Genomic DNA, 17,362 nt, shown 5'->3' with positions numbered 1-17,362 from the left:
TAGCTTTGGCTCTATGCTTATGCCGCCGAGTCGTTACCCATTCGCCCCGCTGTGAGGGCTCTAATGCCGGAGTTGGGGGATTACTAACTCCACCTAGGGCATCCAGACTTTCCCCTACAGAAACTACACTGTTCTCATTCTCACTGGCCTTCTCTAAAGCCTGGATACGCGCTTCTAAAACTGCAATCTTCTCCATCAGAGAGCTAACTAATCTGCACTTTTCACAAATAAAGCTGTCACTAGCGATGGAGGAAGAATGACTAAACATCCTGCACTCAGTACACTGAACAAGCTGAAGGTGTGCCATGATGAGAAGATTCATGTACCTTAATCGAAGATCTGTTGATATTAAAGCAGATCCGATGTGGATGGCCTCCGCTTGTGGTCTTTACGCAGCGAAAGTGGAAAGTACAAAAAGGAAAGCGAAAAGTACAATAAAAAAATGAAGAGGATACTGGAAAATTATTTGTAGAAAAAAAGAAAAAGATTAGTGATTTAACACCAACACTTGCGGAAAAAAGACTCGTTGCAAACAACTCAGAAACCAGGAAGTGCATAGCACAGAATGCACATGCGCCAACTCAACTCAACTCATTTATTTTTTCCAAAAAACAATAACATTTCTCAGTTTCAGCATTTGATATGTTGTCTTTGTACTATTTTCAATGAAATATAGGGTTTCCATGATTTGCAAATAATCACATTCTGTTTTTATTTATGTTTTACACAGTGTCCCAATTTTTTTGGAATTGGGGTTGTACAATTTAAATAGGAAACATACTTCAGTTACATTGTGTTCTCTATAATTTCCAGGGGTGCTAATAATAGTGGCACATGTGTTTTTGTTGAAAATAATTATTTCTTGATCAGAGATTTGTTTTTCTCTGAATAAACATATTTCAATTAAAGGTTGGATTTTTCTCATTTTTTCAGCAGAAGATGAAGCAACTTCACCAAATGGTGGATTATTTTCTAGCCCTTTTTTACTAATCTTTACAAGGGGAGGGCAATACTCATGGAGGGCACTGTACGTACTGTATATACATGCTCATATGACAGTAGAAACAATGAAAAATGTGGGATCAGGATTGCTCTGCTAAGCTGCTACTCTATACCTATCTGTCTGTGGTTTTCTACACCGTAGCATTCGTAAAAATACACATCATAATCTAGTGGTTAGAATGTGTTATGCATTTGTTGGCAGTGCTGTATATGCTGTGTGTTTGTAGCAGTTGTGACTGTGTGTGTGTGTGTGTGTGTGTGTGTGTGTAGATGTGAGAACATACTGTAAATGAGAGTTCTTTGTGCCTTGAAGCAATTCCACAGCCTGCCTCTTGCCTGAGGCTGTTTTACAGGAGGCCAGCATCTGCTTTAGTTCACTGCTGTTGCCCGAGTGTGAAGGGCTCCGTGGCATACCCACCTCCACGAAAGTATCAGGTCCTGAACACACACACACACTTCTAAGCGAAATGACAGACATATTTGGTTAACAATTGTATAGCATGACTACTCTTGGCATAAAGGAATCTGGAGTCTACCGCCCTCATTACAGCTCCACTGCTCACCAGAGGCAGGAAACTCGAGTTTAATTGACTCCTAGTCTGAGTGAAGGACAAAAGCCATACCCTTATCCTGGTTTTTGGAAGTTCAGCCAACTCAAACACATCTTAATGGTTACAATGCAGGAATACGGAAATGCTTGGCATTCAGGAAAGCATGGCTTAACCATTTGGAACCAAACGTGCATTAATACATAAATAAACTGACCAAAGTCAATATAATACAATTTCAATTTCAATTTGAAGAAGGTCAGAGGAGTAGGGTAAAATAAAATAATTCACCACATTTATCCCTAAATAACAGGAGTGGGAACATTAGCAGGAAAAAACTAACTACTTCACAGCTAGCACTTACAACATCAGGAGCAACAATTTCTATATAGAGGTTCTATTACACAAAGTGTTCATGTTCCCTTATTTAAAAAAAAAAAATCAAACATAATACAAATATAAACTTACAGTTTAGATATACTAGCAGGTCTATGCTACCATTCCTACAAATACATAAAGACAACTGTACTAAGTGCTAAATAAACTTTGCTTACTGAACCTTAACAACATGAACTAAAACCAGATCAAATGTATGAAAGACTGGAGCAATAATCATGCAAATACGCTGAATTTGTTCACATTTGTACAACAGCATATTTACTCCAGGGTGGGCGTACCTTGATCCTGACTGGACTTGGTGGACAGTGGTTCAGATGGACAGTGTGTGCCGGCGTCCTGGACAGGATCCCCGTGTGCCGCATTCAGAACTTTTTCAGCCAGTGAGGAAGTGGACATTCTGCTGTACATAGAGCTGGAGTGCTACAGCACAAAACAGACACAGATTCATTTCAGAGTGTACGCCTCTTCCACAGGATATTTTCCCTTATTCATCTTTTCTAGCCTAACTGGTATCATGAAATATTTGAAGCTTGGTCACCTTGCCATTGAGGGAGGACACGGCCTTGCTGCAGTCTGTGACTCCATTGACCTGTGGATCTATTGGAGCAAGGCCGGGTGGAGGAGACGGTGTATTCTGTGTGTAAGTCTGGAGCAGGATGTTGGTCAATGTGGCTTGAGTGGCTGGATGGATCATCAGGGGTGATGAAAAAGCTGGAGGTTTTGGTACAAAAATAGAGTATAAGCGCTATATGGTCAAAAGTTTGTAGACATCTCACTATCACACACGTGTCTTTTGAACATATTCTGGGAATGCTGTGGGGATTTGTACTCATTCAGCCACAACAGCATTAGTGAGATCAGGCACCGATGTTGGGCCTGAGGTTCAGTCAGAGTTGATCCCAAAGGTGTTCAGAGGGGTTGAGGTCAAGGCTCTATGCAGGACACTTCAGTTCTTTGCTTTGTGAACAGGGGCATTGTCATGCTGGAACAGGTTTGGGCCTCTTAGTTCCAATAATGGGAAATTATAAAGCTACAGCATACAAAGATATCCTATATAAAATTGTGTGCTTCCAACTTTGTGGCAACAGTTTGGGAAAAACCCACATATGGGTGTGAAGATCAGGCATGCACAAACTTTTGGTCATACTGTGTATTTATTATACTTTACAAAATAAAAAGAATAATAGTTGACACACTTACTGTAGAAAATCATCATTCATCTCATTATCTCTAGCCGCTTTATCCTGTTCTACAGGGTCGCAGGCAAGCTGGAGCCTATCCCAGCTGACTACGGGCGAAAGGCGGGGTACACCCTGGACAAGTCGCCAGGTCATCACAGGGCTGACACATAGACACAGACAACCATTCACACTCACATTCACACCTATGATCAATTTAGAGTCACCAGTTAACCTAACCTGCATGTCTTTGGACTGTGGGGGAAACCGGAGCACCCGGAGGAAACCCACGCAGACACGGGGAGAACATGCAAACTCTGCACAGAAAGGCCCTCGCCGGCCACGGGGCTCGAACCCGGACCTTCTTGCTGTGAGGCGACAGCGCTAACCACTACACCACCGTGCCGCCCCTACTGTAGAAAATGCTTACCACAAATGTAGTCAGAGTTTACACTTGAGTTACAAAGCTAAGGTATTGAACAAGGAGTCTATATGACATTTTACACCAAGCTTTTCTATGCATTTCAAAAATGTAAAACACACCCTGAATTTAGAAACAAATGGTGAAATATATTTGCAAAAATGCCTAAATACATAACAGAACATTAGTTGAAGTGGAGCGGCATGGTGGTGTAGTGGTTAGCACTGTCACCTCACAGCAAGAAGGTCCTGGGTTTGAGCCCAGCAGCCGGCAAGGGCCTTTCTGTGTGGAGTTTGCATGCTGTCCGCGTGGGTTTCCTCCGGGTGCTCCGGTTTCCCCCACAGTCCAAAGGCATGCAGGTTAGGTTAATTGGTGGCTCTAAATTGACCGTAGGTGTGAATGTGAGTGTGAATGGTTGTTTGTCTCTGTGTCAGCCCTGCAATGACCTGGCGACTTGTCCAGGGTGTACCCTGCCTCTTGCCCATAGGCAGCTGGGATAGGCTCCAGCTTGCCTGCGACCCTGTAGGACAGGATAAGCAGCTACAGATAATGGATAGATGGATGGATAGCTGAAGTGGAAACTGGAGCTTACTGATAAATACGTGATGCAAAAAAGAGTGATGGAAATAAGTTTTTCTGAACAAATGGTTGAGTAGGGGACACTCGTTCAATGTTTGGACAGATGAAGAAACCAAATTAAAACTATTTAATGAAAGAAAACAGCATCAAATGTAACCATGATTACTGAAGATGAAGGAAGGAATGAATCAAACGTCAAAACCCAGAGATGGGACCAAGTCACACATGTGCAAGTCTCAAGTAAGTCTCAAGTCTTAACCTTCAAGTCCCAAGTAAGTCCCAAGTCTTTTTTGTCTTGGGCAAGTCAAGTCAAGTCAAGTCACAGGCTATGTCAAGTCAAGTCAAGTCAAGTCCTATAATAAGTCAAGTCAAGTCCAAGTCAAGTCACCTTAGGCGTATTGGCGTAATTTTAGCAGCAGAATATGAATTTAATACATTGAAAAGGCAATACATAAGTAAATGTCAGTAAACATCCCTGGCACATGTGCCCAGCCTGTTAAATATTTGCATTTTAAATACTCATGTTCTGTAAAATACATCATGGAATAAAACAAAACAGTAATAATGTCACAAAGTTATTTATTGATGGCAAAATTGATTGCAAGATTGAAAGCCAACTAAGTTTCTCACATTGCCATCAGCCAACAAGAAAAATAAACAGAGAATTGGCATTCTGTTATGTGCGTAGTTAAAAGAGGGTAGGACGACACCTTGGGTTAACAGGGGCATGAGCTCCTCCAATCTCTAATCACGTCAGATGAGATGATTATTATTAATAAGATACACGTGGAGAAACCTGAAGTGACTTCGATGTATGTTTGCGCCAGTAAAAAAAACCCCCAAAGGATAGAGAAATGTGTCAGACATAATTTAGGTCTCAAAAAGAAGACCTGTTCGCCCGTGCAAAAGTGACATCATCTTACCCCATATGACAAGCTACAGAGGTGTGTGCAAAAGCACTCTCTTGCTCTCCGAGGCTGCCTCAGCCTGTGCGGAGCGGGGACATATAGAACGACTTTGGCGTGGGAGTCTTGGTTCCCGCTATAATAGATTGTTACGAAAATAAATGTTAAATGAAATATGCATCCCGCGCATTCCTTTCCACAGGAACTTTGCTCACAACGTTTCGGTCGTGGCTAACGCACTGTCCTCCTTACCACAAGTGCAACGTTTCGGGAACAATACGGAAAGGACAGTGCACGGGATTCATCTTTCCTTGAACAATTACCCAGAGACTTTTTAAATGACCTCACTGGGAAATATCCAATGCACCTGTTCAGTTACAGAGTTGTGCTCTCTAAATTGTAGTCATTCAAACCATTGTTTTGGCGGCCTGGTAGCCTGATATACTAAATGTAAATCCATGGTTTGGATGACTGCACAATTTATTTTCGTAACACTGTGTTACAGCGGGAACCGAGACTCCCGCACACAGTCAGCCTATTTTGCAGAGTTTAGTATTGCTGCTAGCCTGCATTCAAACAGCGAGTGGCATGCCGGTGAATCCAAATCGTGGCGCTTTTTTCAATAGTGCATGATAGGCAGTGGGACAGAGTTTTCTTTTCTTTTTTGACCGGGTAGTGTGACGAAAAAAATGTGCAGGTTGCTGCACTGCTATTTCAAACGGCTATGATAAACTCCCCTGCCTTTATGCCCTATGGACAGTCTGGCTAATGTACACGAACACACTTACACGAATTTGTACTGCTCATGACCGTGTACATGTTCACAAGCTGACCATTAGCTTAACCCTGAAACAGAACAACAGGATAGGAAGCTGCTTATGTTATTCAGCATCACGACTGCAAAGTACACAATCAACTTACTACTACTGATATACAATATCATTAAACTTGACGTAACTACATTGCTTACCAGCATTCACATAAGAATTTCACAATAATAAACTGAATCCCTAGCTACATCTGCAACGGCTAAAATCCTCCTACCGCTGACTCTCGTGGCTAACATTGGCTAACGAGGAGTTTAGCTGCTATCACCAAATAACAACACATTAATAAACTTACTGGGCAGAATGGATCTTCAAATGCCGGACGGAATTGGAGGTCGTGGTCTGGCTGTCAGAAATCGTCACGTTGCAAATCTTGCACTGTGCCATTCGTCGTTTACCTTCTAGGCAGTAGCCCTTGAAGCTGAAAGTGATTACTCTTGGGATGGCTGACATGATGATATGATGTGAAATCTGTGAACACATCGTGGCATGGGGCGTGCCAGTATATAGCCCACGCAGAGAGCGTGCCTGATGGACAGGGCGGTGACAACGCAACGGCAGTGCAATCAAAATTACTGAAGTATGTGCATATTACATTTTATTTTCACAATAAAAACACGATGGAAATAACACTCAAGTCACTCAAGTCATCGTGTGTCAAGTCAAGTCAAGTCCCGAGTCTTAAACTTCCAAGTCCGAGTCAAGTCTCAAGTATTTTCATGTTTTGTCAAGTCAAGTCACAAGTCATGAAAACAGTGACTCGAGTCGACTCGAGTCCAAGTCCCCAAGTCTCAAGTCCTCACCTCTGCAAACCACCCATAACTATGCTACTGTTTTTGTGCTCTTCATTCCGTCAACAGTTATCTTTAGGATTATCACATGACCACATAAATAAAACATAACTTCCCCATTTTCTTTTGTAGACTTTTTTTTTGGGGGGGGGGGGAATTAGTTTAAAATTAGTTTAAAGCTGCAAAATGTTTGAATGGAAACCTAAATTCTCCCCTAAAATTGTCTGCATAAATACTGAACAGTTTGCTTAAAATAACAGAACGAGACCAGATTTAAAAAAAAAAATAAATAAAAAAGGAAAATAAACTATTACATTATTATCCATACAAATTTCAGAATTCCAGTACATTTCCAGCTTCAAACTTTTTTGGGGGGTTGAGCCTGTGGACGCAGATAATACCAATCAGCAGCAAGTAAAAAGGAAAACAAAGGCGTCCAGTTGTCCAAGATGGCTTTCCCCATATATTGTGTCCTATAAGACAAAAATTCAATCTGTGTGTATGTATTCACAAATTTTGGGGTGAATTCGACGTCCATGACTTCGCTACATTCGCCTCGTAGCTCCAGTGCCAAACAATGTTAGACACTAAACATGTCATGATTGATTGAGCACATTTAGCTTCATGGTAAATCATGCACATTTTATTTCTTGTCAAGGTATTCCATAAAATACTATAGCATTTTTATACTGTCAATACATGCATTTGAATAAGCACAGAGCTAAAACGTGGGCTATCTGCACATAGAAGAGACAAAGTCAAAGTCTCTCCCATGCCAGGACCTGATCTTTCCAGGCAGTCTCCTATCCTAGTACTAACCAGGCCTTGAAGGCACATTGGGTGGTGCCAATCTCCATTTCTATAGCCCTCAGCCTCTCACCTAGCCTAGTAAACTAGACCCACCCGCCTAGCGGCCAAAAATATTTTTGCCTAGCGAGTGGGTCTAGCCTCGCACCATATAAACAAAAACACCCCAGGCATCAAATCGTGCCCGCCAATCACAACGCAAGGTCTTTGTTTGGATTCTTTCGGCGGGCTTTTGCAGGAGTGACGACAAAGCTGCGCGATGCTGGAGAAAGCGCAACAGGAAAGATGGCTACGGCTAGTGAACAGCGCGCGTTTGACTCCGCTTTGGAATCAGTTTTAGAAGAATTAGACTTGGAGTTTTCGTTGAAACATGAGCAGGAAGAGGCTCTCCGCTCATTCCTTTTCAAGAAGGACGTTTTCGCTGTTTTGCCGACCGTCTATGGCAAAAGTCTGATCTACCAGCTGGCTCCGCTCGTAGCCAAAAGGATGGGGCTAGTTTGTGCAGTACGAGGAATTAATAAACAGCTTTGAAACATTACTTTTTGATTGTTTTTTATTTTCCCGTTATTTTAAATTTAAGGGAAATTATTTCACCAAACACCACTAAATAAAAATAAAAACTCTCAAAAACAGTTTAAACAAACCTTTGAAAAACACTTGAAAAAAAATGTGTATGTGGTACAGACTCCAAACTTGTGGTCATTATCTCCAAACTTCTTAATATCTAGAACCTGTTTATTAATTAATACGCATTTTGAAAAATTATTTATTTCAAGGTCTCCCCCACTGCTTTCTGTCGCTCTGACTACGTCACAGTCACTGTTGCGCTGATTGGTCAGAGCGTTGGCCTATACGCACAGAGACAGTTTGAAAGACAGCGGGTTGTTCCTCCCCCACCTGTCGGAAATGTCTACGGACCGAGGCCAGACTAAATATTCACATTTAGTCTGGCTTGCCAGGCTACCTCTCACCTATTACATAGCTAAGGTTACAGAGGGGTCCTCTGGTAACTGCAAGAGTTTGACTCGTTACCCACATATGTATTACCACATGCCTCTCCAGATGGCAGTAGATACCATTTTTACGATGGTCTTTGGTATGACCTAACCACAAGTAGAACTCACAAGCTCTTGGTCGAGAGTCGGACACACTAACCCCTAGGCCAACTCACGGTATTTGCACATAGAAAGGCACACTTACGTATTTGCACCCAATTTGGCCATTGTTACTTCCCACCTGACTAATTAAATAAAATAACAGCCTAATGCTACCTGGTCCTGCTGTCCACCTTGCCTACAGTTTCTAAACTATAACAGTTAACTTAATGTTAGCTAGCTTCCTAGTGACTTTGGCTAGTGGCTTACATAAAATAATAGTCTAATGTGAAGTAACTTGCTAATGTGTGGTTTGAGCTACATGATCTATTATGCACAGTGTCTTGCAAAAGTATTCATCCCCCTTGGTGTTTGTCCTGTTTTGTCGCATTACAAGCTGGAATTAAAATGGATTTCTGGAGGGTTAGCACCATTTGATTTACACAACATGCCTACCACTTTAAAGGTGCAAATTGTTGTTTTATTGTGACACAAACAATAATTAAGATGAATAAACAGAAATCTGGAGTGTGCATAGGTATTCACCCCCTTTCATATGAGACCGCTAAATAAGAGCTGGTCCAACCAATTCACTTCATAAGTCACATAATTAGTTGATTAAGATCCACCTGTGTGCAATCAAAGTGTCACATGATCTGTCACATGATGTCTGTATAAATCAACCTGTTCTGGAAGGACCCTGACTCTGCAACACTACTAAACAAGCAACATGAAAACCAAGGAGCCTCCAAACAGGTCAGAGACAAAGTTGTGGAGAAGTATAGATCAGGCTTGGGTTATAAAAACATATCCCGAACTTTGAATATCCCAGGGAGCACCATTAAATCCATTATAGCAAAATGGAAAGAATCTGGCACAGCTACAAACCTGACAAGAGAAGGCCGCCCACCAAAACTCCGAGACCAGGCAAGGAGGGCATTAATCAGAGATGCAACAAAGACACCAAAGAGAACACTGAAGGAGCTGCAAAGATCCACAGCGGAGATGGGAGCATCTGTCCACTTTAAGCCGTACACTCCACAGAGTGGGGCTTTATGGAAGAGTAGCCAGAAAAAAGCCATTGTTTAAGAAAACACATTTGGAGTTTGCCCAACAGCATGTGGCAGACTCCCGAAACACATGGAAGAAGATTCTCTGGTTAAATGAAACTAAAATTCATCTTTTTGGCCATCATGGGAAACGCCATGCGCGGCGTAAACCCAACACCCTGAGAACACCATTCCTACAGTGAAGCATGGTGGTGGCAGCATCATGCTGTGGGGATTTTTTTCTTCTGCAGGGACAGGAAAGCTGGACAGGACTGAAGGAAAGATGGATGGCACTAAATACAGGGCAATTCTGGAGGAAAACCTTTTTGAGTCAGCCAGAGGTTTGAGACTGGGATGAAGGTTCACGTTCCAGCAGGACAATGACCCTAAACACACTGCTAAAGCTACACTGGAGTGGTTTAAAGGGAAACATTTAAATGTCTTGGAATGGCCTAGTCAAAGCCCAGACCTCAATCCAATTGAGAATCTGTGGCATAACTTGAAGATTGCTGCACACCAATGCAACCCATCTAACTTGAAGGAGTTGGAGCAGTTTTGCCTTGAGGAATGGGCAAAAATCCCAGTGGCTAGATGCGCTAAGCTAATAGAGACATACCCCAAGAGACTTGCAGCTCTAATTGTAGCAAAAGGTGATGCTACAAAAGTATTGACTTTGGGGGGATGAATGCCTACGCACACTCCAGATTTCTGTTTTTTTTTTCATCATTATTGTTTGTGTCACAATAATTAAAAAACAATTTGCATCTTTATAGTTGTAGGCATGCTGTGTAAATCAAATGGTGCTAACCCCCCAAACATCCATTTTAATTCCAGCTTGTAATGCAACAAAACAGGACAAACACCAAGGACACTGTAGAAGTTTGTTTGTGAACTTAGCTTTTTCGACTATTGCTGGAGGTAACATCATCTAAGCTAACCACTTAGCTGGTAACACTAAGCTGGTAGCTGCCTAGTTTCGCTAATGTCGCTATGATGCATCAATTCTGTTCGACATGCAAATTTGGGTGTTTTTTTGTGTGTGTTTAAAAAACGGTACTTTGTGGCCAAATTAAAATAGAAACGCTGCACTTGATGTATAGTCCAAACTTCTAAGTTCACTACGAAGCAAATTAGTTGGTAAAAATAGTGTGTATACATGCATGTGTGTATTTTTCTCACACCTGGTGTGCTGGTCGGACTGGCCAGTGAGTTGGACCAAAGTGTAGGACTGGGTGTTCCAGACGAGGGGACATGCAATGGACTGATGGAGCTGTTAAGGGCATTAAGGAGAGAGTTGGGGGTAGACGGAGCACTTAGAGAAGCAGCTGCAGGACCAAGCAGACCTGAAATATAGGTGGAAATGAGAACCATGAGCCAAAAAAGACTTATGATTTATTTATTTGTAAATAATAATAATAATAATATTATTAGGCGGCACGGTGGTGTAGTGGTTAGCGCTGTCGCCTCACAGCAAGAAGGTCCTGGGTTCGAGCCCCGGGGCCGGCGAGGGCCTTTCTGTGTGGAGTTTGCATGTTCTCCCCGTGTCCGCGTGGGTTTCCTCCGGGTGCTCCGGTTTCCCCCACAGTCCAAAGACATGCAGGTTAGGTTAACTGGCGACTCTAAATTGACCGTAGGTGTGAATGTGAGTGTGAATGGTTGTCTGTGTCTATGTGTCAGCCCTGTGATGACCTGGCGACTTGTCCAGGGTGTACCCTGCCTTTCACCCGTAGTCAGCTGGGATAGGCTCCAGCTTGCCTGCGACCCTGTAGAAGGATAAAGCGGCTAGAGATAATGAGATGAGATAATAATATTATTATTATTATTATTATTATTAAGGCCACACCAATTCGATTAGTTGGTTCTCGGAATCGCCACGTGAAGAAAATGCAAAATGAAAAAAAAAAATCAAAATCGACTGCAGGTTGAGGTCACGTGACGTCGAAAACCAATCAAATCGCCCCTTTCACTTTAGATAAAGACTTGTGGAAGAAACATGCCTGTGGAGGGGAATCCTGCAAAGCCTGTGTTTGTGATTGTTAGGATATTCGGCGAACAGAAGCGTAAACTCTTTGACAGGTGTGTCGAAATTCAAAAAACTTTGCACAGTTGTACTCAAGATGCCGTGAGCTTGTTACCCTGCGATGTGCCAACTTGGACAACGACTCTGTGGAGGTGGGTTTGATTTATATATTTCATTGATTGATGTGAGGGGCAAACAAAAAATCATTCGAAGTATTTAGCCATCAGAAGTAGCCTACTCCTGGTCAAATCTTTTTTTTCTGTGCATTGTAGATGTTCAATTGACTGTAATTCAATCGTTTATTTAGCCTATCTGTTTACTGGTTTGCCTGATAAAAGACGTGCAGCCAGAGCTAGCCCTTAATGCATATGGGTGGAAATAAGACAAGCTATTAAAAGAGCCATATGAAATATGTAACAATAATGCATTGTCTTTGTTTTGTTTCTCTATTATGAAAGCCCTCTATTTCCACCGCTAATTTTACCATCAGAGAATTTTTTTAATTTTATTTTTATTTCGCGCGCTCGCTTCATATTTTTCCTGAAAAAATCAGAGAACCAACTAATTAAATTGGTGTGGCTTATGTTCAAGTTATATAGCACCTTTCACAAACCCAAGGATGCTTTACACAGGAGTTACCAAAAAAAAAAAAACCTTAAATCTTTAGCAGGAGCATTTACACAAGAAATTCATGGTCTTCATGAAAATCCACTTCGCTCAGCAAATTGTTTGTATCCTACAAGACTTCCTCGGTTTATGAAAATTACATTAAATCAAATACAGCTAGCTAATTAGGACAAAAGAAATACCATCCTAAGAAAGGAGGAAGAGTAAGTCTACGGTCGCTGATATGCTGCAATGGATGAGCTCCTTGAGTGAAAGATGTATCACACACTGCGCTTAGGATGGTCTTTCAATGTTTAGTCATCATTTTGTCATTTATAGTTGTTAGCTTTCCCTTTTATGGAGTTTTGTGGCCGATACTAAATGTAAATCTGCTGTGCCGTGAATGCAGTTTGTATTTTACAAGTGACTGTCATTTATCAACACACGTGTACGAGTACAAAGAAAATCAGTGTTAGCAAAACTTTTGTGCATCTGGAAGCAGTTTTTAGCTTGCCTACATAAATATTTATGCACCGCTTTATTACACGATTGATAAATGAGGCCCAAAAGACCACTATTCACAATGAACTACTAATCAAACATATCAGGAACAATTTACTCTGACGATTCATCAACATTTTCAATCAAATAAAAAAAAAAAAGTCTGCTACTGTTTATTTAATTAATTAGTAAATTACCATATTATAGTCTACTCCGTAAGGATCTCTCTTACCCAGGCTGGTGAGACCCAAGCCGGCAGAGGTGAGGATGTCGATGCCCACAGGGCAGCTGAGAGTCGGGGTGAGGGCAGACGGAGGGCTGCTGCTGCTGCTGCTACTGCTGGAGGAGGTGGAGATGGACACACACACTCCACTGCTGTCCAGGCCCAGCAGATAGCGCCGGGCTTCGTACATGTTCAGAGCGTTCCTCTCCACACTCTTCACTATCACTGACTACAGACAAATGATTAAATAAGCAAATATGGGGTCACTGACATCCTAAAATCCATTCTTATTTTGTTTAAAAACTTTTCACAGCTCTGTATTTTTCCGTGTTGGAGTTTAATCATGAAATCCATCAAATTCATTTGCAGCTGGCAAATGATAAAGAACAGAGCACACAGAACAGCTGGACTGTTTATTTCATCTGACATGAAAAAGTTAAATAAAGAGGCATTCTGTAGTTATATAATGTTATTAATGTTATTAATGGCAATGAAATCAGTGTCGTTTTGGGTCATTGCTTGGAAAATGATGGAGAATTCGACTAGAATTAGACATAGTGTATTCCTCAAACCACATGCAAGTCATTAGTAATATCATTTAGACTTACAGATGTGATTTAGGACACAGTATGACTTTCTGTAATCTGTAAACAAAATAGCTGAACACTAATGTTACAGGAGCAGCCATCTTGGGCAACTTTAATGACTTTTTTTTTTCTTTTTGTATTTTAGTGGCAATACACTTGGTATTGGTTTTGTAAAATGACAAGATAATGTTAAAAACTGTAATGAAAGAAAAAAAACAACCTTGTGTCCTTCTAGCTAATCAAATATATGAAGATGATTATAGAAGAAGTGGAGGCTCGCTTACATGAGTGTGCTTGATCATCATCATGAACAAATGGTACACTGTGTGCAGGATGAACTTGTTGCCCATCCTAGCATTTTTCAAAAATACTGCTTTTAAAGTAGAGGACCCTTCAAGGAATGGAATAACAAACAGGCCAATCAGCATATCATTTGGAGGAAGGCAGATTTATACGCTGAAACGGCGATTTGCACAGTCTGCTGATTTAGAACCGAGCCGTTTGGGGAAAAACACGAGATCCTGTTTCACCGTCTGACCGTGAGCGAGGATATGAAAATGAATGCTGAAAAAGCTTTCCAGTTCCCAGATTCCCAAGTAAAAACCACACACTTCTTCGACATGTGCTTGCCATTCAGTGCACTGATCCACTAGTCTGACTGCAGCCTGAGATGAGATCAGACCTTCAGGCTCCTTTACAGGTTTATAATTATGAGTTATAGCTTTTCACAACCTTGATAGTGTGAGTGTGTGTGTGTGTGTGTGTGTGGTTACCTTGCTTGGCTGTTTGGGTTTGGGTTTGACACTGATGAACACATCCAGCTGTTCCATGAGAGAGGTGACACACTGTGGATCTACTGCAACATCCTCTTTGATATCAAACATCAGGACCAGTGGCAGGCAGCCCTGTGTCATACCCATGTCCACACACACACACACACACACACAGACACACACACACGTTTGTCTTCCCATTCTTGTGAGGACCTTCAATAGACATTATTATTAATGTTGCTAATTAATGCTACAGCAACACCTAAATCTAACGCAAATTGTTAAGTAATCATAAACTTCTATCTTAAAGCTAGACTGCCTTTCAGATTTTTCAAGTTTAGGCCATAAAAAGAATTCTCCCTAACACCCAATTATTTTTCTTTAGTGGACCAAAAGCTACTGAATTCGAATCACAGACTTCCAATTTTATTCATTTTTTAAAATAGGACAATTAATGAATTTAGGGTCATGTGGCCTAAAATTCTCCGCTATTTTTTCCTGCTTCACCATGATCCAATTCAACATACTATGTCATGCATCACGTGGTGGGCTTTCCTCATTCATGCAAGGCATTGTGGGAGGACGCGTGTGCGAATGAAACGTGGAAGACCGACTACAATAACGGAAAGCGAGAAGAAAAGACGTTATTTTGCGAAGGAAAGGAAACGCAGGACCAAACTAATAAATATCGGTGGTCAGCGAGCACCTCGGTGTGATCAGCTGTTCGTTTAGCGACAGAATGATGTAACTGTCAGTGCACGGTCAAGGTAAATCTGTAGATGGCAGTAATGCAACACTGTGGATGCCAGCTGCCGTAAAACCCAAAAGAAGAAGAAGGTAAACCTGTGCATGCGTACACGGACTTCCTCTGTCTGCTTGACTGCGCAAAGTGAGCGATTTCATGCACATTATTTGCTCAGGAATCCCCTCAAATTAAATAACTTCCCAGCCACAGAATGGCCTGATATTTTGTGAGATATTACAGAAATAAACATCTATCACAATGACCAAATTTCAGAGGGAACTAAATTTCAACGATTTTATGAAATCAAAAGGCTGTCAAGCTTTAAGGTTTTATTTAGCAAAAAAAAAAAAGCCATTTTCTTGGAAGGAACCAGCCAAATGTCTCCACTACATCAGAACTGTCAGATATTTCTATCCTTGTCTGAACATTTTGTAGTCACCAAGATGTAACACACACACACACACACACACACACACACACACACACAGTGAAAATGGAATAATGGAAAGCAACTTTCAACACAGTTTTAAATCACTGGAACTTTAAGTGCCTTAAGAACTACTTGGCTCACATCCTAAAGTAGCAAAGCTACAGTTACTGTACTGTGATCCACCCTCTCGTTCTCATGTTGAAAAGAACAACATCAGCAGGTACAGTATTAAGGAAACTTTGCACATCAACTCAACAAACCCAGCAGGCGCTTTGGAACCATTGAGAATACTCTAGAACCTTCAGCTTCTTGTGTTTATTCACTCAACACACCTTCAAAAGATCAAAACAGAGATGTAACACTGAAATTATTTCAGGATGTGGTTGATCTTGTATGTATGGACATACAACTGTCTTCTGCTGCTGTTGATGGTCCCATGTGGCTATGTTAATGATTTTGATGCCCAAATTTGGGCCTTGCTTTGGTGGATAAACTCGCCTCAATACTGTAAACTTGTACTTAAGAACTTAAGAAAAAAAAAACTGATGCTCATAATGAATATCAACACCCTTAGTGCTGTTGGACTTGACTCTTCTCCAACTGTATACTGTAATGATTTATAATCATACTATCTGGTGTCACCCTGAAGAGGATGGGTTCCCTTTTGGGTGTGGTTCCTCTCAAGGTTTCTGTATGTTGCCATTGTCATCTCTGGCTTATTCACTAGGTATCGAACTCTACAAAGCTGCTTTGTTAACATAACCGCAACAGCAAACAAGTCAGGACACTGTGTAAACTGCAAATAAAAACAGAATGCAATTATTTGCAAATACTTTTTGACCTATATTCAATTGAATACAATACAAAGACAAGATATTTAATGTAAACTTTATTCTTTTTGTAAATATACACTCCTTCTGAATTTCATGCCTACAACACATTCCAAAAATTGGGACAGGGGCATGTTTACCACGGTGTTACATTACCTTTTCTTTTAATAACACTCAGTAAGCATTTAGGAACTGAGGACATTAATTGTTGAGATCTTGAAAGTGAAATTCTTTCACATTCTTGCTTGATTATATGACTTCAGCTGCTCAACAGTCCGGGGTCTCCGTTGTCATATTTTGCACTTCATAATGTACCACAGTTTTCCAAAGGGAGACGGGTCTGAACTGCAGGCAGGCCAGTTTAGCACCTGCACTCTTTTACTATGAAGCCATGTTGTTGTAAGATGTGCAGAATGTGGCTTGACACTGTCTTGCTGGAATAAGCAGGGACATTCCTGAAAAAGACGTCCGGATAGCAGTATATGTTGCTCCAAAACCTGTATGTACCTTTAAAGTATTAATGGTGACTTCAAAGATGTGCAAGTTACCCATGCCATGGGGATTAACACATCCCCATACCATTCCAGATGCTGGCTTTTGAACTTTGCACTGGTAACAATATGGGTGGTCCTTTTCCTCTTTAGGCTGGAGGACACAATGTCCATTTCCAAAAACAATTTGAAGTGTGGGCTTGTCCGACCACAGCACACTATCACTTTGCATCAGTCCATCTCAGATGAGCTCAGGCCCAAAGAAGTCAGCAGCATTTCTGGATGTTGTTGACAGGGACAAGCTGCGTTTACCAACAACAGTTTTCTGAAGTGTTCCCAAGCCAATGTAGTAATGTGCTTTATACAAGCATGTCAGTTTTTAATGCAGTGCAGCCTGAGGGATCAAAGGTCATGAGCGTTCAATGTTGTTTTTTTGTCTTGCCCTTTACATGCAGAGATTTCTCTGGATTCTCTGAATCTTTTGATGATATTATGGATTGCGCACTGCAAAAAAAACTGAAAACTGAATTTGAGGAGAAAATTCCTTAATACTAAT

At 41.2% G+C, this 17,362-nt stretch overlaps 1 protein-coding gene across 1 annotated transcript in view; it reads right to left on the bottom strand.

Moving 5' to 3' along the window:
* bicc1b (BicC family RNA binding protein 1b) overlaps window positions 1-17,362 on the bottom strand; it is a 172,942-nt gene that overhangs the window by 29,707 nt on the left and 125,873 nt on the right. Inside the window, exons 9-14 of the mRNA XM_060939572.1 lie at window positions 14,311-14,442; window positions 12,960-13,179; window positions 10,782-10,943; window positions 2,488-2,660; window positions 2,228-2,369; window positions 1,287-1,440 (exon numbers count right to left, since the gene is read on the bottom strand). Coding sequence (XP_060795555.1) covers window positions 1,287-1,440; window positions 2,228-2,369; window positions 2,488-2,660; window positions 10,782-10,943; window positions 12,960-13,179; window positions 14,311-14,442 — 983 coding nt within the window. The remainder of the gene's footprint in view (window positions 1-1,286; window positions 1,441-2,227; window positions 2,370-2,487; window positions 2,661-10,781; window positions 10,944-12,959; window positions 13,180-14,310; window positions 14,443-17,362) is intronic.

The sequence above is a fragment of the Neoarius graeffei genome, chromosome 14 (genome assembly GCF_027579695.1).
Source record: "Neoarius graeffei isolate fNeoGra1 chromosome 14, fNeoGra1.pri, whole genome shotgun sequence".
Lineage (NCBI taxonomy): Eukaryota > Metazoa > Chordata > Actinopteri > Siluriformes > Ariidae > Neoarius > Neoarius graeffei.
The sequence above is the reverse complement of the archived record's forward strand: the minus strand, read 5'-3'. Positions and strand labels throughout refer to the sequence as shown.